General features: G+C 39.2%; 1 protein-coding gene across 1 annotated transcript in view; it reads right to left on the bottom strand.

Moving 5' to 3' along the window:
* The window catches only part of LOC134660423 (Krueppel-like factor 3), a 60,292-nt gene that overhangs the window by 10,194 nt on the left and 24,264 nt on the right, over positions 1-25,834 (bottom strand). The window contains exons 4-5 of the mRNA XM_063516164.1: positions 24,812-24,896; positions 883-949 (exon numbers count right to left, since the gene is read on the bottom strand). Coding sequence (XP_063372234.1) covers positions 883-949; positions 24,812-24,896 — 152 coding nt within the window. The remainder of the gene's footprint in view (positions 1-882; positions 950-24,811; positions 24,897-25,834) is intronic.

Below are 25,834 nucleotides of genomic sequence, written 5' to 3'. Positions count from 1 at the left end.
GGATTCTCCCGATTTTTAGCATGTGTTCCCGATTCACGACAAATTGGAAACTGTCCCGAAAAACAGCTGCACGTTATAATGCAATAATTTCAAGTTCCGAACTGTCGTCGAGCGAGCGAGCGACCCGTGTCGAGCGCGTCAGCGTTATAAAAACGTCTATGGGCAGAGCAGCTGACGTAGTGTCAATAATGTAAAATATCGTTGTTTTTAATACAATTGACGACCGGTCTGGCCTAGTGGGTAGTGACCCTGCCTGTGAAGCCGCGGTCCTGGGTTCGAATCCCAGTAAGGGCATTTATTTGTGCGATGAGCACAGATATTTGTTCCTGAGTCATGGTTGTTTTCTATGTATTTAAGTATTTGTATATTATATATATCGTTGTCTGAGTACCCACAACACAAGCTTTCTTGAGCTTACCGTGGGGCTTAGTCAATTTGTGTAATAATGTCCTATAATATTTATTTATTTATTTTATTATTTATTTATTTAATTACTTTAATTTGATTGTTGTTTTTTCCCGACTTAAGTCTCAAAATCCCGAAAAAAATATATTTTTTCCCGATAATAAATAAATAATAAATAAATAAAATCATTTTATTTCGGACATAAATCCATAGTTGTTAGTTACATTTAAAATTAACTTATAAATAATAGCGCCTTTCGATCTGGCATCCCTACCTGGGGAGCATTTTTTATTTATAAATTTATTTATAAGATTATTTTAAATTTTAATTATACATGTAGTTTAGTTTTATTGTTTAGTTTGTCTTTTTATGTCTCAATAAATAATCAATCACAATTTTAAATATGTTAGGCACTTGAGAAACTAAAACAGCAAATATATACGTAGGTATACCTAAAAGTTTCAAGTCTTTACTTACTTAATAGGAAGTTGCGTGTGCGCCGGTCCTTCTCGGTTGATCTTTGATGATGTAGGCATTGCGCTGGCTGTGAACAAAAAAAAGAATTTTATTAGAAACTCGTAATGCACCCCGACATACGATTAAATAACGTATTGTTGTGACACCCTTATTTATTTCAAACTAGCGACCCGCCCCGGCTTCGCACGGGTTAACAAATTGTACATAAACTTGAATCACTCTATCTATTAAAAAAAACCGCATCAAAATCCGTTGCGTAGTTTTAAAGATCTAAGCATACATAGGGACAGTCAGTCAGCGGGAAGCTTTGTTTTAAACTACACTAGCGACCCGTCGGTTAACAAATTATACATAATCCTTCCTCTTGAATCACACTATCTATTAAAAAAACCGCATCGAAATCCGTTCCGTAGTTTTAAAGATCTATGCATACATAGGGACAAACAGACAGCGGGAAGCGACTTTGTTTTATACTATGTAGTGATTCCCCGGGGGGAACGCGTTGTTGTATGTTTGTCGATCTTAAATATTTACTAGTCTATGGTATAGACTAAACCCCGCTAGCTGATCAGGTCCCGTCTTCCTGTTGTTTTTGCGGGGACGATAAATTATCGAAGGCTTTGTCGGCACGATCTGGTCTGGCGAGCTTTTTTGTTCCCTGGGGGCATAGCCAAGATGCCAATCGCTTGCGCTACGACAAAGAAACGTTTTCTGTCTCTCTATCACTCTTACTTATTAGAGAGACAGATAGCGTTTCGTTTTCGTAGCGCAAACGATTGGCATCTTGGCTAGGCACCCAGAGATTATAAAAAAACAGCAGTCGTCGCTTAGTTGGCTATAAAATAGTCTCAAATCCCAGCTTAATTAGAGTTTGTATATGACTTATATGAGCACTTGAGTAGGTAAAAACAAATAGGTACGCTTCTAATAAAAAAAAATTCACCACACCATCTCTCGTAAAGGCTTTCTTTATACTTCAGAGACTGATGAGAAATTTGTATTTAACCACAAGAGTGGCAAAGTAGTCTGATGCAAATTTTGAGTTGTTTCCTAATGCTGGCTGGTAGAATTGACTTTTGATGATTTTGAATGTTAAATATTTTACGTCACGCGAGGAGAAAATCTCACTTCCTGGCCAAGGCAAGACGTACCTACAACTTTAGACAAACCACGGGCGGTAATTCGTAAAGCCCCAGATCGCATATTTATGGGCCTCACCTTCGGTTCGGGCCACAAACACCTGCGGTCTGGAGCATTCACGAATTCACCTCGCTAGGTATGCAATGTACTATTACTAACATTCATTTTTATCGTTAATATTTTTCTCGCGTTTGCTGTGCTGAAAAATGTTGTGTTTCACTCGGTATATAAACTAGTAAAGTTTGTTTAATCATCTTGCCTTCAAACCCTCTCGCAACAATTTTAGCACGAGGTTAAACAACAACTTTGCTTTAAAAAAAGACAAATAACTATTGTGTTTATGAATGATTGATTTTTATTTTATTTTTCTTTGGAAAAAAAATCTCAGTTAAGCTCAAAGTTTGTATAAAAACTTATTCCTATTTAATCCCATATTATGACTAATGATATACAATACCAGCCAGGCCTTCTATAGCAGTAATTAGGCATACTGGTATGGTAATCTCTGCATCCGTATATTGACGAAAGCCTATATTTAGATAAAGTACAGTTTCTCACGTTACTCACGTACTATTTATAAAATTAAACTATTCGGATTATATCGCGTACCTATATTGAATTTATACTACATCCCGACGTTTCGAGCCCTTTACAGTGAGAAACTGTAATTTATCTAGATATAGACTACTTTATCTAGATATTTGGATCAGGGATGTTGCGAACATCCGCATCCGCATCCGCAACCGCGGAACTTCCGCATTATTTTCAACACCCGCATCTGCATCCGCATCCGCATGAAATCGATGCGGAGCTTATGCGGATGCGGATGTCGAACAAGTCGGTACAGGAACGTCTTAGCGGCGGCGTAAGTGCTAGGTAATTTCGTCATTACCTATAACGAAATCGTTTAGATCCAGAAAAGTCGGCCAAGTTACTGTTTATTAAATATAACGCACCTATATTCTTGCTCAAATACTAAACATTTCATTTTTTTTTTAATACTAAAAATGTAATATTTGACGTTTTCTAAGTACCTAATCTTGACATCCGCATCCGCATCCGCGGATGTGAGCCTTTAAATATCCGCATCCGCATCCGCATCCGCGGATGTCAAAAAATCTGCATCCGTAACATCCCTGATTTGGATATAGTTTTATTTCATGAGTAACTATCGCGGTAACCGAAGACATTATTATGTATTATTTATAGTTAAAATTGAAACTCGAAAACGTGTACGTATTTGAAAGTCTCATTTTTTTTAAACGTGCAAAGATCTTGCATTAATGTCAATGCCATAAATGCGTATGTAAAAACCCGTTTTATTTGAAAACGCCTTGGAGAAAATTAGTTTTAACTGGGATTTTCAGTAAAACTATTTAGTTTTCGCAAATCAAAAATCAATTACTTCCTATTTTTACACTTGACACTTGACTATATTTGAAGTCAGTACTAAGTACTTGTCTCAGATCACGTGTTCTACGGACCTCGGCTTCGTGTCGGCGGACAAACATGCGATCTGAGGCTTTCTTATTTAGGCAGTGCGCGAGGTCAGTACTTATAGAATAGAATGAAAAATGAAAATGAAAAAATGGATAATTATTTATTCACTAACAAGCAATCTCCTTCTTCTTCCATATTGACGTGTAAAAGTGCCCTTGTGGCCTATTTGCTGAATAAATGTTGATATTTGATATTTGATCTTCAACCTAGCGTTTTCCCGGCCTAGCGCCAGGGTCCGCTTTCCTGCTCAGTCTTCTCCACTTTGCCCGGTCTTCGGCGTCCTTAGGTGTGAGATTGTTCTCTTGCATTCACTGACAAGCAATGACAAAATACAGGTTGGTGCCTTTTTATTTAAGTATATAAATACCCGTATTAGGGAACACTGCTCTTCCTTAGTGATTAACTACAAGCTAAAAGCAAAAACAATGATAACAAGTTTGATAACAATAAAGTAAAAACTAAACAATTTAATAAGTATAGATGGTCAACCAAATCTTGTCAGTAAAAAAAGGCGCGAAATTCAAATTCGCGTTTATGTCAGTGCCAAACTGGTGGAAGCCACACAGACAGACGCGGCGGCGGAAGATGTATTGATATCTGTCTCACGGAAGTTTTGTTAAGTATTAAAGAAATAAAAAAGCTATTTTGTACGGAACCGCGGCCATTACTCACGGAGGCGTTTTTCCCGCGCGGAATGCGCGCGTGCGCGTAAATTGCGCTAAATGGATAATGACAGCTGCTTATACGGCAACGCGGGGTTTTGCGTCATTAGGCCGTCTTGCCCCTTAAACGTCTATACAAATCTTATACCTATTAAACTAGAATTATTTGTATACCAGCGACTCGCCCCGGCTTCGCACGGGTAGTTCAACCAATTTATAGAAAACCTTAACATATTATACACCTAAACCTTCCTAAAGAATCACTCTATTGATAGGTGAAAACCGCATGAAAATCCGTCCAGTAGTTTTTGAGTTTATCGCGAACATACAGACAGACAGACGCGGCAGGGGACTTTGTTTTATAATATGTATTGACATTGATTCACAAAAAACGCGGGCAAGTGCGAGTCGGACTCGTGTTCCAAAGGTTCCATACATTGAGTCCGACTCACGCTTGACTGCACATTTCTAATAGGTTTTCCTGTCATCTATAGGTAAAGAACTATTTTGTGTTTTTTATTTTTCAAAATTTTAGACCCAGTTGTTTCGGAGATAAAGGGGGTAATGGACGGACAGACGCACGAGTGATCCTATAAGGGTTCCGTTTTATCCTTTTGAGGTACGGGACCCTAAAAAAGGAAATTACTTCTCGAAAGTGATTTATTCCAATGAAAAGTATTGGTAATTTTCCGCGCTGGTGAAAATAATAATATGAACTATCATGGGAGGCCATCTTCATACTAAGTATTTGTCAAAAACATTATGTCCCACACCCACTAGGGCGGCGCCACTGTCACGCTGTCACGGAACGAATGGGGTTGGCCGGTCGAAGTATTTTCTTCGGGTTGGTGTGGTGAAAAATTTTGTGTTTCACCCGGGGGCAAATTTTGTTTAACCCTCGTGCTTTGAAACCCTCGCAACACTCAAGATTCCGTTTATCGAACCACTCGCTACGCTCGCTGGTTCAATTATGGAATCTTTCGCTCGCTCTGGTATCAATATTGGCACGAGCGGTTAAACAACAACTTTGCCCCCTTGTAAAACAAATATCTATTGTATGGTAAGCGTTAAGAGGCTGTTAATAACTTAATACCTATAGCGGACACTGTCTATTTGTATCGGAGTAAATGAGATAGAGTCTGTTCGGAAAGATAAGAGTCTTGGAATTTATTGTATTTATCCGAACAGACTCTAGCACTGTCGCTGTTAGTGGGCCTGGCCTATTGGCCAGTTTTCATATTTGAAAACTATTGTAATAAAAAAAGTTGAATAAAATAAGTTTTGCATGACGTAATAATATATGGACGATCTCTAACCCATTTGGCGCAATTAAATCCTAGTGTCATGCTACGCATGGCGGGCTAGCATGTACGGTAACGATCTTCGGCAATGGCGAAATATCGCAGTAATATTGAGATCACGAGGTATACTCCAGTCTATAAAGGCAGTGTCTTGACAATAATATGACACTATTAAATGCTACGTATCGCGGCCTAGCATCAATCATGTACACATCAAAATCTTCCTTATTCAGGTAGGCCTAGCATTTTTAAATCGTCATATACAAATATACATATATATCTACTATTATCTACTAACGATCATACGCGGACGACTACTTACGCGCTCTTACGGTGTTATATTTTTTGGACTTCTTGTGGTTAAAAATAAACACATGGGTACATTGGCTGTGTTTCTATTTTTAAATCTGCATAAATTCAACGAGTTCAATAATTACGATGACTCGCATTTGAGAGTTGAGACTTCGGCCTCCGACCCGCCAAATCCTAGTCTTCAAAGCTCTTGCTTGCTTTTACTGTCCAATCTGTGCTAGCTATTCTTATAATATATTTTTATACAGTACAGGTAATATTTACACTAAGTGCTGGTGGAAATATCATGTGATATTTACCACAGTCGCTTTTCTGTGAAGGAAAACATCGTGAGGAAACCGGACTGATCCCAAAAAGGCGACAGTCGCCTTCGTAAAATTCGTAGTACCTATGCCAATTCTTGTGATTAGTGGCCAAGCGGACCCCGAGCACCTATGAGCCATGGCAAAATGCCGGAATAACGCGAGGAACAGGTAATATTTACACAATCTACATAGGTCTAAGTTTGAATGTTTTGAACCTTTATAAACCGATTACCTCGTCGATTAGACTAAATAAAGGAAAGCTTCATACAGTACAACTGCGTCCATCCATTCATAACACTTTCCACAACCAAATCTAGTTAATAGTAAACAGACTTGGTGTAATTTTGCATCACATATTTATGCTCACGACTTACACTAACAGCTACACGACTCTTATCTTTCCGAACAGACTATCTCATTTACTCCGATACAAATAGACAGTGCCCGCGCTATAGCCTATTTACCTATAGGTATTGACAGCCTCTTAAGTGCGACGTGTGAGAGTCACAGGCCTTAGTGCGAAGTTGTGGTCACAATTCAGATTTATCATCACCCAATTCAGTCACCCATAAGTCAGTTGTCGTGACCACCCAAGGCGTCCAAGTCGGACATAATTTGAACGCGTCACAGACATATATGACGATAGACGTCGCATGCGCGATTGTGTGAAAACCAGCGCTCCATGTGCAGTCTCTGAGATACTGTCGCCATCAGATACGAGTATATCGGAGCGGCCAAGGTTTTCACAATATCTGAACAAGCACTCTAACGCTTTGACATTAGAGGCGTGCTCAGATGTTTGTGAGCACCTTGGCCGCTCTGATATATCTGATGGCGACTGTACTATTAGAGATTCTTGCTGCTAATTGGCAGGACTGCAGGAAGAAGGGTACCTATCAGGTGTTTTCGATAGGACGTCCCTACAGAATATTTACTATGAGACCGAATATGTTTTACCAAGTATCCCAATAATTAGGAAAAAAATAAGGTATAATTACTTCAGATATTTGCTAACTAAGCTACGGTTTGTATAGAGTGTTTAGCTTCAAAATAAAATATACGGTGTTCATTATTATAATTAGGTGTATTTAAAGTCCTATCACTTGGCTCAAGTGACCTGCTGAACTAAGCCTCCTGTACGGATATGATGGTCGTTCTTGTCTACGTGACAGCGTGATAAAACGGTGTCCGTCACTTTCTTTCCCACGGTGTTAAACAGTGACAGTTATTTTATCACGTGGATAAAGATGGATAAAGCTATCCATAATAGGCTGGCTGAACTTTCGTAAACTCTTAAAAATGCTAAATGACATTGCATAATACAAAAATAAGTCCCATACTTGGGATACAAATGAACATAAAATAAAAATGAAAATAATTAGGAATGAGAGAGTGCCAAATAGCCCCATCGTTATGTGCGTTTGCGTGGTCTAGTTATGTATATGTCTGTGGAGCGCACGCATTGTCCACTCGGTCCAGTTTCCCACAAGATCTTATTACCATACGTTTAACTGTCAGTGAACGGACGTTACTACTTCCAGTATTGGCAGCTTTAATATGCAAACGGAGATATGGACAAACTGATAATTAGACGAAATTCTTAAGCATATACATCGGTATGTAATAGGCAAGACAAAACACATACCTTATTCATAAACGCGCTACAAACCTCAATTAGCTAATAATCCGTTGTCCTTATCTGTCATTTTGACTTATGTAGGTATTTGTAAGAAAGGGATAAAACATAATTTAACTAAATCAGGCCCGTAAAGTTTTATGAATAAGGGGGATAGTGTAAAGTCTATTTTTTTATTCGGTAGACTAAAATGACATATCATTGTATGAACATCATGTGTCATTCCATACTATGTAATGTCATTTTAGTCTACCGAATAAAAAAATAGACTTTATAAGGGTGGATCAACTGTTTTTGTAACTCTGTCCGTTAGCTAGGCGAAAGTAGTAGGATAGTTTGTTAGAAAAGTAAGTGAAGGGCTTATAACGGCCATAAAACTGTTTGTTTGGTTTATGTACCATAAAACGAGCTAATTAAAAGTGACCCAGGCGTCCGCAATCATGGCAACGAGTGTCAAGAAAAAGTTAAATCACTTTTAAACCGCCACTTATATATTTCATGATTATAATACTTATAATCGCCTTGGTGTATTCTAGGATCTCACAAAAGCATTTGACACGGTCGGTCATATTTTATTTTATTTGTATTGCAGCGTCGTTAATAACAGCGTAGGCGCCGACCGCCATAAGGTGCCTTTACTCGTGAAACGTCACATACCGATTCACAGGCTAGTTGCCTGATTTGACAGATTAGTTACTAATCGTACCTCACATTTGGAGTGCCACAGGGCAGTGTTTTGGGACCAACGTTGTTCACGTCGTGTACATTATCTAGATCTCGCTTCTCCTAACTCTTAACTGTTATATTTCTGTGAAACGCACGCATTGTCCACTCGGCCCGGTTTCCCACGAGATTAACATACGCATGTAAAACAGTGAAGGGACGTCACGAGCTTTCGGTAACAATGTTGGTATTGATACGCAAGTGATGATATGGACAAACTCGGCAATAATACCATAAATGTATATAGATAAATGAGCATGATTTGTATTTTTCTCGTACTACAGAGTATATTTCCCGGGGCATCCTTTTTAGACGTTTTTACAACTTAGATCGGTAGTTAGAGTCAGCAAAATTATTATCCTATATCCTAGCACAATTTTTTACACATAACAACAAAAAAAGGACAATTATTCTTGATATTTATACATCGCTTTCAGATGCGTTTAAATTAAACATACAAAACACTATTTGAATACAGATAACAAATGAAACCTTAAGACATAAATATGTAGTTATACATTGTTGTGTTAGGTATCTACATACCTATATATAGTCTGTCAACCTGGATATGTCAGAAGCAATGTAAAACAAACTAAAGTATGGTATCCCTAGGAAACGAACAAAAAGCAGCAATGTACATCGAACAACGATGTGAACGATGAAATGTAAATAAAACAGTTCCACAGATAAGATATAAATGACACGCGATTTTCGAACAATTCAAACGTAGTGTTGCTAACCCGCGATTATTCAAATTTGCCGCCTTTTTCTACTGACTAGATTTGCTTGACCAACTATACCTCCGCGCTGTTTTACAATGTTAACTCAGTGGTTTAGTATAAACGCAACTTAAATATGCCATTAAGCTGCATATAGAGCAACCATCCAAACATGTCACAACACACCTTATAGCATTGTAGAGCTACTGGAAGTGACTGTTTTTAGGGTTCCGTACCTCAAAAGGAAAAAACGGAACCCTTATAGGATCACTCATGCGTCTGTCTGACTGTCCGACCATATAATATTCCTAGGCACAGGGCGGACACGCCATACGTCAAAAATGATTTGCGTTTATATGTGTGCGCGGCACGTCTGTACACGCGTCATTGTGTATGTGTGCGTAAGTCGCTTTACTGAGAGGACGCCAGAAGTCCACCAGATTCATGTCGCGGCCAGTCGCGGGGCGAGGTAATGCGAGTCGGGGCGGGACGGTGCGTGGCCGTTTTGTATGATAATACTCTTACTTATTCTGTGTCCTAGGTACAGAAGATTCACTCTCTAACAAAACGCGTCTAGTACGACAGATATGACCGCTAGGTGGCGCATGCGCGATGGCGGTGCGCGGCAACTAGTATGGCTAGATACCAAAATTGGTGTGGGCTGCTGCATGCGACGCGACGCGACGAAATCGCGGAGTGAGCCACGCCTGCCTCCGCGACGTTTCAAGAAATGCGTTGTATAATAAGTAAGTGTTCGGCTTGACCGTTCGTATATTAATCCGTCTGGCTTAAGCCACATCCAGTGATCCATAGATCTGCGCGCGCGCATTATGGTCATTAGAAAGGATGTCGCGACAATACTCCGCTCTCTGCCCTTCGCGGCACTACCGCAGATGTATTTGGCAATCCGTAACACGTGGGAATTGTATCGATGCTTGTTGATAGCTGTTACAATATTGTAATAAATTACTGAATTAGTTTGCTTGTCGTGCAACGACTAAGTGTAAAGGCGTGAGTGGACGCTCGAAGCGGGGCGTGCAGCGTGGCGTCGCGTCGGGCTCACAAGTAATTTGAGCAGCGTGCGCTAAGGCCGCTCCTATACGTTTGCATTTGTTTAACATGCACGCCGCACGCCCTGCCCCGCTGCACGCCCAACTCGAGCGTCCACTCAGGCCTTACACAGAAGTTTGAAACTTACCAGGACCCAACCAACTAGAATAACTAACCCTAGAAGTATGACCATAGAGAAATATAAGTAAAGGAAGAGTGGTAACTCCATACATCAGTTTTCTTGCCAAAACGCGAGTTATTTCGTAGTCGACATCTAACGTCAAGCTAGTGGAACTATCAGTACCGCTACTTGACACCAGATGTCACAAGTCACAAGTGTCGCTACTGACGAAAAATGTACTACTAAAACAATTTACAATTAATATTATAAGCAGCAGGAGTTGAATATAGAGTTCGGTGCTGTAATCCAGTAATTAAACCTCTCTTTTTGCGTTCCTCTAAATTTGTCCATGAGTATATTTTCCGTCTCTGACACTTTCAAGCACTTTCTTCGGTTATGGTTACAAAATCCGAGTAAAACTAAACCGTTCATTTATTGTCATACGGCCGTAACGGCTCATTTGCTAACAGTTTCGCAAAGCAACAATGGCTACCGAATAAAATAAATCGTACGTAATTGTAGAGTAAAGTGTGAGAATCAATTCGCGAATGCTGCGAGTCATGAGCGATTAGCGGATACAGGAAATCCCGCTTAATACCTAAACGACTAAGCATTTCGTTTCTTAAGTGGCCCGCTGATGACCAGTCTGCCGGACGATATCGGCCTGTCAGATGCAAAAGGTGACAGCGCCGAACAACTGACAGGCCGATATCGTCCGGCGCGGCGGACTGATCATCATAATATTTATTTTAAATATAAATGCCTCCCTAAGTGTCCTAAGCTTTCTCTGGCTTGGCCATAAAAATATGACCGCTAGTAAAGGATTTAGACGTGTTGGATGTAACTTGGGCGTATGCCAAGAGGAAGGGCGGCTTCGGCCCGGGACTTTATGCGATGTAAATTGTCATGGTACAAATTATTAATACCATTTATTGTGTCATACAAACAATTAGGCATGTAGTACCTAACGTAAAACAAGCATCGAATACGTCTCTTGCATTGAACTTTGTTTAGACACTTACACAGGGAAACTATCAAAAGTATGGTGATTATCGCCTTTCGATGTGATAGCTAGTTTACACAACGATGTTTTTTTCTTGCAACAATAGTACTTGGTGTAGCACTTGACATATATGACAGCTTAACCTTTTGGACCCCAATGACCGATATATCCGCACCGTAGGTTCAACGCCAAAGACCGATTAATCGGTCACAAACAGACCACAGAGCAACACAGACCTACGTGTATATGCATAAAGTTCAATTTCAGTTTTGACGTGGCGTGGCGTCAGCGTGACAGCTTTTGTGTTTGACATTGACACGGTGTCGAAAGGGATAAGTGATCGGTCTCTATTATCATCCGCTAGATCGTGTAACTTGCGCCCAAACCTTTCCAATCAGCGAAACGAATCGCAACTCGCCGAAGGCGGCCCTATAAACTGTGAACTGGTTACAATTAAGATGCGATCTATTGTTGTAGATCGAGGGGAAAGCCGATACGATACTCAATCTACTGGCTCGGTTTATATCGATCTTAGAATATTGGATTTAGATAGGACTTCAGATTCACAGTTGGAAATACGGGAGCTGGGTTTTACATATCAGATTTCAAGCAGCAGAGTGTGGTTTCACCATAGACGTCTAATTCTCATGAAACTTAATAGGCTGCTGTCATGTCGGTGGAGACGGAATACGAAGTATATGGGCACCAAAATACTTGTCTTTGTCGTTTTTGTCCCGTATCGATGAAGTTTCGTATAATATATATAAGTATGCTTTCGTATATACCAGTGACCCGCCCCGGCTTCGCATGGGTTACACAAAACCTTAAAATTATACATCTAAACCTTCCTCAAGAATCACTCTATTGATAAGTCAAAGTCGCATGAAAATCCGTTCAGTAGTTTATGGGTTTATCGCGAACAAACATACACACAAACAGACAGACGCGACGGGGGACTTTGTTTTATAAGGTGCAGTGATAAACTGGTTACAATTAAAAGATGCAATCAATTGTTGTAGATCGAGTAGAAAATCTGATTCGATCGATTCAATATGCGAAATATACATTGGATTTAGATTTTGATGAGATTGGTCGAAAATATAGGAGCTGATTTTACACAGATAAATGTGATAAGTATATTAGAAATAGTTATACGACTCATACTCTTTTTATGGCATTCATGTGGCTAATAAACGTAAGTACCTATAATTTTATGGTGTAAGGACAAGGACATCAAGTGACATCAGGCCGTACGCTTGTTTACCAGAGGGTTCGAGTTGATGATAATCTTTCTGATTGGTGTGAACTTTCTTCTGGCGCATGGCGTCCCTCAGGGGGGTATTCTCTCTCCATTGCTTTTCTCCATTTTTATAAATAACATTACAAAGTCATTAAAATCTTCTTACCACCTTTACGCTGACGATCTGCAAATTTATTCAGCTGCCAACCTTGATGATTTCGATTCCCTCGTAAGCCAAATTAACGCCGATTTAGATTCCGTCTGTTTGTGGGCTTCATCTTTCGGTTTAAAAGTCAACGCCATGAAGTCGCAAGCGATCGTTTTGGGAAGTCCTCATTACATCTCCATATTGTCTGACCAGGCGGCACCTAGAATTTTCTTTGATGGTACACCAATTCCTTTCTCATCCACTGTTAAAAATCTAGGGGTCACCATGGATCAGACACTCTCCTGGGCGCCTCATGTTACTTGAGCAAAAAGCTGTTTGGATCTCTCCATTCTTTAAGGCGCCTTCAGAACTTTCTTCCACTGGATACCAAAGCCATGCTGGCCCGGTCTCTGTTACTGCCTCTACTCGACTACGGCGACGCTGCGAATCTTGACATGACAGAAGAACTCCTGGACAAGTTAGAGCGCTTACAGAATGTCTGTATAAGATTCATTTTCGCCTACGGAAGTACGATCACGTGTCTTACTATCGTCAAAAACTCAATTGGCTTCCAATCCGCCGCCGTAGAGATCTTCACACTCTTTCTCTTCTCTTTAATGTTCTTTTTACACCTTCTTCTCCTTTATACCTCTCTCTCAAAAATTTCAATTTCTGGCTGAAGGCAGTGGCCACCGTCTGCGTTCGAGCGCGAATTTATCACTTGCCATCCCTCCTCACAAATCTCGACGATACAAGTCCTTCGCAGTGCGTCCAGTGAAGCTGTGGAATGAGCTGCCTGTTTCGCTCAGGCAGGCACAATCGGTTGCGTCGTTCAAGGAGAGGTTAAAGAAGCTATGGCTATCTGATCTGACTGATTAATTTGTCTATATTTCTATTGTATAGTTGCTTTATATCTTTCTAATTCTTTCCAATTTTTAGTGTATTTTCCCCATTCCTTTTTGTGTAATATATGTATGTTTATCCTATAGATTTTGTATGTATTTATATCCTTTATCTTTCTGGTACCTTGTTGTACATTTTGCTGCATTTGTCACCCTCTTTTCACTTTCTCCACTCATCTACTCAAAGGTTAACTGGAAGAGATCCCTCAGAGGGATAAGTTCGTCTTTGTACTTCTTACTAATTGTATGTTATTTTTAATATGCCTTTTTGTACAATAAAGAGTTTACTACTACTACTACTACTACATTATTAAAAAGCTCTAGAACATAGGTAAGTAATATATACAATACAATACAAATACCTCTATTGCACACCTCATTACAGAAAACAATACAAAGAATACAGAAAAGAAGGGGTTAAACAACAGGCGGTCTTATAGCTAAAAAGCGATATATTTTTTGAGGATCTCGGAAACGGCTCTAACGATTTCGATGAAATCTGGTATATGAGGGTTTTCGGGGGCGAAAAGTCGATCTAGCTAGGTGTTAGCTCTCAGATATTAATAATCTATTAACATAACATTTCGACATGTCGTATATAATTTTAAGCTTAATTATTATAAATTTATGAGTTTATTATAAGTTCATGAGCCAAAGTCGTGACTTGTAATAAATGTTATTTGATATGTTTGGAGGAATTTCAAGTCATATTAATAACTATGTTTAAGCATATAATTAATATTACATAACTGCTGGTCTCTGCCTATAAATAATAGTACTAGGTACAGAAGACTCACTCTGTAACAAAACGCGTCTGTCACAATCAGCACAGATATGGCCGCTAGGTGGCGACAGCGCCACGCGCGGCTTATGGCTAGCCACCAAAATTGGTGTGGAACGGATGTACTTTTAGCTACCTGCAGCAAAGCGACGAAATCGCGGAGTGAGCCACGCCTACTCTAAGGCCCACTTGCACAATCCCACTTACCCGGGGTTAGACGGTTAAACCGTTAACCTACTGTCAAGTTGTACTGGTAACCATGGTAACTCTATGTTTAACCGGTTAACCTCAGGTTAGTGGAATGGTGCAAGTGGCGCTAATACTGACAAGTACACACACTCGTTGACCACAAGTGTAATGTATGTGTGTGTGAGTGTATATATGTGTGTGGATTGAAGTCGTGAGGGCCGCGGACCATCTGCCGCGCCCGTTACAGTTTCCGCGCATGCGTAGTGCAGCGCCTTTCCATCTTTCATTGTCGATACTTGCTTGTGTACGAATTACGAATAATTGTCGATATCGATAAATTTTTGACGGAAGTTTACTATTATACCTATGGCAGTTGCTTCAATTTTTTTTGTTTGAGCACATTAAAAAAAAAGAATTGTTTGATTTTAATAATCTGAAGTGATTCCAAATGTTTGCAAACATTTTACGTGACAGCTACACAATGTAGAAATGACCTGCCAGTACCTATTAGCGAAAATTTTACTCAAAATTATCATACATACATCAGTACGTACGTACATACGTACGTCATCAGTCAAATCTGTCTTGTATCTGTCAGACAAATCTGTCAATATATGGCAACAATGGCAACAGTTTCGTCACTACAGAGTTAGCTTGGTCCGATTCTAAGTATATAAGCGGCCAATGTGCTCATAAATATCTGAACACGCATTCTAACGCCCTGACAAAAGAGTCGCGTGTTCAGATATTTATGAGCGCTTTGGCCGCTCCGATATATCTGACGGCGAGTGTACACGGGCCCTAAGTACTGTTATAAATAATTATTAGAAATCGTGTGAGATATGATGTTGTGAGGACAATGCGCTGGTATTGCCGGTTTTAGAAGCTATAGGTTCGTTAGATTATACGGGTACAGTCAGCAAGGTTATTTTGTGCACAACTTCATAGGTAAATAAAGAATACTGGCCTGAATAACAAATTTGCTGGCTGTACCATAGCACGAATAAGTAATAGTATTATCATACAGAACGGCCACGCACCGCCCCGCCCTGACTCGCATTACCTCGCCCCGCGACATGAATCTGGCGGACTTCTGGCGTACTCTCAGTACAGCGACTTACCCACACATACAATGACGCGTGTACAGACGTGCCGTGCACACATATAAACGCAAATGATTTTTGATGTATGCGTGTCCGCCCTGTGGCGAGGCATTTTGACTATAGGAAATGCAAATATTGAGTGTTGTACCCCTAGTTGCCGTTTGCCGTACCTAAAGGGTAAGGTTTTGTTATACAGTGAGCCTTCTGTACGTAGTACTATTATTTATTCTGTGTTAATGGTAATAGATTACACTTTCAACTATTTCATATTTAAATAATAAAGTATAATAAATATGGTTCTATTCCTTATTAAGAATTGCCATTGTATTAGTTCAGCTTTCGTAACTTGATTATTATTGTACCCTATTTACTCAATAGTTATGCTTGTTAGTATGTTATAACGATCTAGAATTCTAGACGTTTAGGTAATATTAGTTGTGCAATTTTTTTGTAATGGCAAATATTCCTGTTTCGGTTAACTTACATTTGTTGCGTCTGTCGATTAGGCTGCCTTTCCACTGAGGCGGAGATGAGAGGAAACGTGCGGGAATCATCCAATAGAATTGGTAGTAAGTTGTAATCCACATCTCTTCTCCGCACCTCTGGATTACAACGAGTGGCTATTGGTAGATTCCTGCGCGTAGCAGACGAGATTACGTGATATAAGTACCTACCTAAAAAGCTATCCGATTAAGGCAAATCAGGCGTGACTCACTCCGCGATTTCGTGGCATCGCTACAAGTAGCTACAAGTACATGCGGCCTACACCAATTTTGGTGTCAAACCATAGTAGTTGCCGCGCACCGCTACGGAACGAACGCCTGCTCGCGCTTGCACCTAGCGGTCATATCTGTCGTAATAGACGCGTTTTGTTAGAGAGTGAATCTTGTGTATCTGTAAATGTACTGTAAAACGTTATATACGATACACAGTTCTTTCCGCACTTGTATCGTAAATAACTATTAAGGCTTCGTCACACAGGCGCGTTATCCGGGCGGCGCGTGACCGGGCGTGAGCGTTTTATATGTAAAAGCGGCGCGCCCCGCTCACGCCCCGCCCGGAAAACGCGCCTGTGTGACGAAGCCTTTAAGGATTTCCCTCATTTTAAAAACATAGTATATCCATCCCTGTTACTCACTTCATACAGGCCAATAGCCATAATTTGAAATGGGAACGGCTCTAAAGTCTAAATTCATAAGGTGTTAGATAGCCATCTGCTATTATATCACTTGCTATCTGCTCTGACGATCTCAGGAGATATAGGATTAAGATCTATGGATTACATGTATTTTATAAATCAATTATATTACGGTAACTCTGTTCAAAATTATATGTTATGTACATATTAAATTTTCATTATCATAACTCAGACAATAAATAAGTTTTGGGCAAAAATTTCATTTTTGTTACAAGCTTTTATCGCTGACTGTACTTAGCTTGTCACAGGCAATAAATAATACCAATCGTGACAATTCTAAAAACACCAAACACAATTAGGTTCAACAAAGAAAATTGAATAGTAGGTAAGTACTATTATTTTTACATTTTTAGTTAATAAAAAATTACCTTTGAGTTTTTACCAAGCAGAAACGTCTGCGAACGATGCTATTAAGCTTAGAATAAATTTAAAAGTGGAAAAATTACTGTCTTGGGTGAGACTTGAACTCCAGAGTATCTATCCAGAGGCCGTGAGTTCAAGTCTCACCCAAGATATTTTTCCACTTTTAAATTTATTCTAAGCTTAATTACCTTTGAGGTTTTGTATTTTTTACATCCATTCCCAATTTTTGTGTCCACTTTATTAATATTAAATTTTAAATAAAAAAAAAGTTAAATAAAATTACGAACACACGGAAACTTCCTAATTTACAGTAAACTAATTATAATCTCTAGAATAGATAACTAAGTGTCACTTATCATATTTAGATATGCATCTAGACGAGTATATCAGTATCACCAGCTATCTGGTCGAACCATCAGCTTCCGTATTTATGTAAATTCAATGAAAGTGCATCGCGCTCTGTACTAAATCAACTTTTATAGGTTTTTAAACATTGATATAAAATTAAAATTGTCCAAAATTTTCATACATTATTCGAGCTTTCTATTCCGTTACCGTCATACAAAGTCTACGAAAAATGGTAACGGAATGGAAATAAAAATCTTGGGACACTTTTTTTTAAATATATGTAGTTATTATTGGCCGAAATAACCAAGTGTCACTTATCATATTATGATAAGCATCTATATCAGCAGCTATCTGGTCAAACCATCGGCTTCCCTATGAGTGTAAATTGAATACTAGTGCGTCGCGCTCTGTACTAAATCAACTTTTATAGTATTCCATGCATAGATAAAGGCTAAAGCGCTTAGATTATGAGTTTAGATGATTTCCAACCTTATTTAGATGGAGATAAGGTTCGTTTTTATATATACATTCAAGTAGGGAACTAGAATATCGATACCTACCTAGTTTAAAAGGGTAGTGGACCAGCCGTACCACGAGTTGACAATTGACGTTTACGTTAGCGATTGCGTAAACTCGACCGCATTCTATCTCGCTCGCACTAATTTATTGGTGTGATAGAGAGGAAATGCGATCGACTGTAAGGTAAATATAAAACCTGAATAATAATAATTTTTACCCGTCAAATCGGGGTATAGAAATAATAGAAGTGCAAATGTGCCTACTGTTCACTTAACTATACTGTGACAATGTCAGAGGTCGACAACGCAGTAAAAATTATAATCACACATTTATATGTAAGTTAAATATAAAATTACTAGTAAAGTACATGTTTAAACGCGTTTACTGGCCGATTTAATATTTGTATATAAGTGTCCGGTAGCTTATATTACTTAAATGATTACTATCACTATTCACTACACCATATAAAAAGTCCCCCGCCGCGTCTGTATGTTTGTTCGCGATAAACTCAAAAACTACTGAACGGATTTTCATGCGGCTTTCACCTATCAATAGAGTGATTCTTGAGGAAGGATTAGGTGTATAATTTGTTAAGGTTTTGTGTGACCCGTGCAAAGCCGGGGCGGGTTTGCTAGTTCATACTGAAATTTTACAAATGCCAAAACTGTCTACAAAAAAAGCATACTCGGCCAGTTAAGTTATCCTTTTCTAAGTCGGTTAAAGAGACTGGTCTTTAAGTGCAAGTGTTTATCAAGTATATTTTTAGGGTTCCGTACCTCAAAAGGAAAAAACGGAACCCTTATAGGATCACTCGTGCGTCTGTCTGTCTGTCCGACACCCCTCCCCATTTATCTCCGAAACTACTGGGTCTAAAATTATGATAAAAATACCTACACAAAATAGTTCTTTACCTTTAGATGACAGGAAAACCTATTAGAAATGTGCAGTCAAGCGTGAGTCGGAATTAATTACTTAGTTTTTGATATTGTTATAAATTGTAGGTATAATGTACGGGAGTCTTAGAACGCGAGTCCGACTCGCACTTGGCCGGTTTTTTTAATGTAAAACATGAGATCCGGCTCAAGCCGACAGCAGGCGACCTTCGCTCTCCCCTAGTTCACGATTATAAGTACTAATAACATTATAAAGAAGATGCCTACTTTACATACAACTGTATGTAACATACATACTGTCAGCAGCAGAAGTTGCTAAACGGGCGAGGTGTTCAAAATGACCTTAGCACGCTCTTATTCTCTTAACAATAAAGTCGCGTCAAGATCATTTTGAACACCTCGCCCGCTCAGCAACTGCTGCTGACTGTACGTGTACATACAAGGAGTTGTAAGGGTCTATTTTTATTTCGGGAGTCCGCTAGGTGGCGCTGGTGCACGCACGAGGGTATCACCAAAAACTCCGTAAGTAACTAGTGACCCGCCCCGGCTTCGCACGGGTTAACAAGTTATACATATGTAAACCTTCGTCTTGAATCACTCTATCTATAAAAAAAGCGGCCAAGTGCGAGTCGGACTCGCCCATGAAGGGTTCCGTATTTAGGCGATTTATGACGTATAAAAAAAAAAACTACTTACTAGATCTCGTTCAAACCAATTTTCGGTGGAAGTTTACATGGTAGTGTACATCATATATTTTTTTTAGTTTTATCATTCTCTTATTTTAGAAGTTACAGGGGGGGACACACACATTTTACCACTTTGGAAGTGTCTCTCGCGCAAACTATTCAGTTTAGAAAAAAATGATATTAGAAACCTCAATATCATTTTTGAAGACCTATCCATAGATACCCCACACGTATGGGTTTGATGAAAAAAAAAATTTTGAGTTTCAGTTCGAAGTATGGGGAACCCCAAAAATTTATTGTTTTTTTTCTATTTTTGTGTGAAAATCTTAATGCGGTTCACAGAATACATCTACTTACCAAGTTTCAACAGTATAGTTCTTATAGTTTCGGAGAAAAGTGGCTGTGACATACGGACGGACAGACAGACGGACAGACGGACAGACGGACAGACAGACAGACATGACGAATCTATAAGGGTTCCGTTTTTTGCCATTTGGCTACGGAACCCTAAAAACCGTATCAAAATCCGTTGCGTAGTTTTAAAGATCTAAGCATATATAGGGACAGACAGACAGCGGGAAGCGACTTTGTTTTATACTATGTAGTGAAGTCTAAGACAAAAACGTGCCTCGGAAAACCAAGAAAATTTATGCTCGAATAGATGGCGTCATACTTTTGGTCTATACTCGTGTAGATGGCGTCTACTTCACGCCTCTACTTCACCTGCCAAACTTGCAACTAAAATATTTTGCACAACTAAGCCCGTACCATGACTACCATGAGTCACTGACAGTGTCAAAACTGACATTTACGCTATCGAGAACGTAATTTACTTTCTATACATCTCGTTTGCACTAATATGCGAGTACGAACGAGATGTACGGAAAGTAAATTACGTTCTCGACGGCGTTTATGTCAGTGCCAAACTGATGGTAGCCGTACTATACGTTCCTAAGTAAAGCTTACATAGTAAAATGTGTACTTACACCAAAACATTAAACATCGACGTAACTCTAATTAACGTAAACTCCAGTGAAAGGGACGTTATCTTCCCTCGGACAGAAGGTCGTAAGCGACATTAGTTGTGTATCAACATAAGCTGTCTTGTAAAGTGTATCGTTGATAAATCGGATGTAGTGCAGTAAGGCGTAGGACACACTGAAGCGGCCCACTGATTAACAGTCCGCCGGACGATATCGGCCTGTCAGTTAGCACAAAAAGTTGACAGTTCCGAACAACTGACAGACCGATATCGTCCGGCGGACTGGTAATGAGTAGGCCGCTTGAAAGAAGCGTCAATTCAGAATCAGAAATTTATTGGTAACAGCATAGAGAAAAAAATACATAGAGTGCTCACTCCATACATCAGTTTTAGTACCAAAAAGACTATTAGCATCTAGCATCTAGTAGTGGAACTATCACTACCGCTACTTGACACCAGATGTCACAAGGGCGTTGCCGGCCTTTAAGACGGGAGTACGCTGTGTTCTTGAAATGAAAATGCCCTTATGTAGCTGTCCTAACTGTGTGTACCAGCCTAAGACGCACTAGCGTACATGGCGTTACACGATTTAGTGCATTTAGGAGAGTGTACGAATTAAAACACGTTATTTGCCTTATCGGATGCTGGTACTTAACAATCTTGACATGGACAAGATTGTGTTGTGTCAAATTGGGGCCAATTTAGACTTTGCCTTTGGCTAAGATTAATTGATAAAACAGAATAAAATAAATATCTAATTGGGGCTCCCATGTAATAATAACATGCATGTAACTTGTATTATTCAATAAATTAAAAAAAAAATGGACCATTTTATTTAAAGTTGTCCCCTACACTTTTTTCATTAAAAATTAGGATTTTTTATGTTATTTCTACTCAGAACTTCAGAATCATGAACTCTTTTGATCCTAATAGGAGAAAAAAAGTGTCCCAAAATTTCCATACATTTTTCGATCTTTCCATTCCGTGACCGCCTTGGGACACTTTTTTCTCCTATTAGGATAGAAAGAGCTCGTGATTCTGAGTACATAGAAACACATACGTACGTACATAGTAACATTGTAATTAACAAATAAAAAAAAATGGCCCCCAATACAACAAACATGATTTTTTGCCATTTTTTGCGTAATGGCACAGAACCCTTCGTGCGTGAGTCCGACTCGCACTTGGCCAGTTTTTTTTTTTTTTCAAAACGGCGGAACCACAGTCTGCCAATCAGCTACCCCTCCCCCCTGACAATCTACCCTCAGACAGGTACAGTCATTCAGTTTTATGCTATGCATAAAGACAGATTAGCTCAGAAAGCCATTAGTTTCACGATTATTGTACTGCACACAGTACACTACCAAGTCATCTCATTATCAATATTTACTACTTCTTAAATAGTTTAATCGTAAGGAATGAATAGTCTATATTAAACTAACACGGCCACAATACGCTGTGACTTTCTTCTGTATTCTAATAAATAATTGCCTACTAGCCTGCTACTAAAAGATCATTGCCTGCTACTAGCATCGTCCACAGTTAACTGACAGAACATATACCTTACTGTGAAGACATAAGGCTCATCCACGATCAGTGAAGTGTTGCTCTTAGATATATATATACAGTGTGTGGCCCACAACACGGGCGAAAAATTAAAACGTAGATTCTACTCCTCAAACTAGACAATGTTTGTTCAGCGACTTTTAAAAATAACTTGTGGTTTGTATTTTAAAACACTTTAAAATTTATTCGAACACGCAATGTATTACGAAATTGATTATGCCTGTACGGTGACAAGACTGACTGTTTGAAAAAGGGACAATTTTAAGACTACATAATTTCAAAAAGTTGTTGAACAAAAGTTTTATTGTTTGAGGAGTAGAATCTACGTTTTAATTATTCGCCCGTGTTGTAGGCCACACACTGTATATGCTTCTTAGTAGGTACAGTCGTCAACAGTAGATGTAGATACGATACACCAAAGCGCTAAAAGTATCGGCCATCCTCTAATAATTTTCGATATACATATTACATATACAGGGTGTTTCCTGTAACAGGAGCAATAAATTAAACCGTATTCTGTACTCCCCAAACTGACCAACATTTTTATTACACTTTAAAATTTAATGTAACACGCAATGTATTGCAAATTTTGTTATGTTTAAGTCGTGACAATCAACGTCAAACACACTGATGTCAGCGTACATCGAAGGCAATATTTATTTTGTATGAAAAAGAAGTCTAAAGAATTCATAATTTTTAAAACTTGTTAAACAAAAGTTTTATAGTTTGAGGAGTATAACATATGTTTTAATTATTTGCTCGTGTTACAGGCAACCCTGTATATGTAAAAGTACACATTCTGAATTGTGTTACATAGAGAGACAAACAATAAAACCAACAGAAGAGGTACGAAACCCTAAAAAAGGTGTGATTGATCACTAGATGTTGGCCAAAATAAAATTATATATATCAAACTTCTGTTTGTCAAAACTAGTGCCCACGCCAATTACTGGGATTAGTTGCCAAGCGGACCCCAGGCTCCCATGAGCCGTGGCAAAATGCCGGGACAACGCGAGGAAGATGATGAATATCAAACTTCTGTTTGACGTTGTCGAGCGACGCGCAGTACATGGGGCCGATTTTTGAATTTAGACCGCTCGATTTCGTGTTTTTCGTTCAATAATATCTCCACTGCTAGGCATTTAAATTCTACTAATGATCAACACCACTAGATTCTAAATTTCTATCGCTCGTATTTCAAAAATCAGCATAATTTTCGCCGTTTTCCACCGATTTTCGGGTGACAAAATCGAGCGATCGAAATTCAAAAATCGGGCCCCAGTTGAGTCTACAGAAAATATTAAAGAGGTTATTATCTTATTTATTATATTTAGGTTATTACTAGTTCTGAGGTTGAGTCGCTCTCAGCACAATATGAGTTCATTTTTGAGCTCTAATCAGCTTTCTTTTATTCTAGTTCGTTGGGTACTTATGATGCTAACTGTACCTAGTTCTAGTTCCACAATGTTACACATAGGTCGTATATACTAAGATATAAATCATGTATCTGGCTTGTTAGATGGTTAATGCAGATTTCCTAGGCCGATAAATCTGTCCATACTATACGGTTAGCCCTTGTTAGAGATTTCACTAGCACTTAGGCTAACACACACTGAGAATCACTGAGATAAGGGAGTTCACATACTGGGGTTTTGGGCTGGGCTAATATTATAACCGGATGCACCGGAACTCTATTTTCAACTCCTTCTGCTTATAATATTAGTTGTAAATTGTTTTAGTAGTACATTTTTCGTCAGTAGCGACACTTGTGACATCTGGTGTCAAGTAGCGGTACTGATAGTTCCACTACTTGACTTTAGAAGTCGACTACGAAATAATTCGCGTTTTTGTAAGAAAACAAAACTGATGTACTATACAGTTACCTACCACGCTTTCTTTACTTATATTTCTCTATGCTCTAAGCTTATTATTTTTTCTATGCTACTGGTATCAGACACTTTACAGATCTTATCACATACACAATAAGGTCCAACTATTTAGTCTTGTTAGTTAAATTATTTACTATAAGGAAGGAATAAAACGAACAATAACTACGAAACCCATTCCCCTAAGAAATATGCAAGCTTTCTCTACATTAAAGTCTAATTGCAAATAAACTATAAACTAGGCTGCGACGTTTAGTATCGGAACATGAGATACAATATTTTGCTTAAGTGTAAGGCCTGAGTGGACGCTCGAAGCGGAGCGTTCGGCGGGGCGTGCAGCGTGGCGTCGGGCTCACGCGTGATGTGAGCAGCGTGTACTAAGGCCGCTCCTATACGCTTGCATTTGTTTAACATGCACGCCGCACGCCCCGCCCCGCTGCACGCCCAACTCGAGCGTCCACTCAGGCCTTACACTAAGGCATGTCTATTTCACATGTCACGAATTGATGAGTCGAATCTAACTACTGTTTATACCGGTAGCGAAATGGCAATGAATGGCGGGACATGAAAAACGGCGTTAAAGTTGGGAAACCTTTGCCCAGAACTGGGACACTAAAATTGTCTAAAAAAAGAATGATTAGATTAGTACTTACCAGGAGGCCGGCCTCGTCTCCTGGGAGTGGGGGGTCGTTTGAGACTCAAGTCTACCGGCTCCATTTGTACCGGGGGGCCGCAAGCCTGTAACAATACACACATTAAATTCCACCCTGTATAGTAGCATAGCAACGTGTATTGTTTTAGACCTTAGAGAAACAATATTTAGTGTCCGACCGAAGCATGTTTTTTGCCGAAACCGAAACCGAAGGTTCGGCATTGGCTCTAGTTTCGGCCGAAACCGAAACCGAAACTTTTGCAGATTTATTAAAATCGTTGAATAAATTTCATTAAACCGCTTTTATAAACGTATTAAGAGCCAACAGGAGCTAAGATTTAAATATTTTAGGTAAATATACCCGTCTCGCTAACGGAAGCGGCTCCTAAAACTAGTGCGATAAGGACAAGGCGAAAAACCTGCGTAAAAATCTCAAAAATCGAGGTTTCGTACTCGACTGTTTCCTCCTCCAAAACTTAACCAATCGTAACCAAATTTGGAAATATAAATGATTATGACATTATCTGTGTCGGACCGTTTTGCTTTTTTGACAAATTGATGTCAATTTTGAATAGCACGCCTCTCATTGCGGCATAGTCAATTAGGCCATTTTGGCCATTTTTGAAGGGCTCTAGCGCCTTAAAAAACAAAAATATCAAAAAAATCAAAACGGTCCGACACAGATATTGACAATACAATATTAATCTGTGTTAAAAAAATCATTGCTCTAGCTTCAAAACCCACGGAGGAAACAGTCGAGTACGTTTGTATGGAGAAATGACCACTCCTGTTGGCTCTTAATAGTGGCGCCATCATTAGGGGAATTGTGTTCTTTAATAAACCAATTAATTTCTGTGTACATAAATATTGTTGTCCTACTTGCTCCCCAACTGTTGGTCTTTGTCACATAGTTTAGTTTCATAGTACGAAGTACTATTTCGTATGTTTCGGCCTGGCCGAAAGGTTCGGCCGTTTTTTGGCCGAAACCGAAACTACGGCCGAAACATGATTTTATGGCCGAAAC

The sequence above is a fragment of the Cydia amplana genome, chromosome 27 (assembly GCF_948474715.1).
Source record: "Cydia amplana chromosome 27, ilCydAmpl1.1, whole genome shotgun sequence".
Classification (NCBI taxonomy): domain Eukaryota; kingdom Metazoa; phylum Arthropoda; class Insecta; order Lepidoptera; family Tortricidae; genus Cydia; species Cydia amplana.
This window is presented reverse-complemented; position numbering and strand designations above follow the sequence as displayed.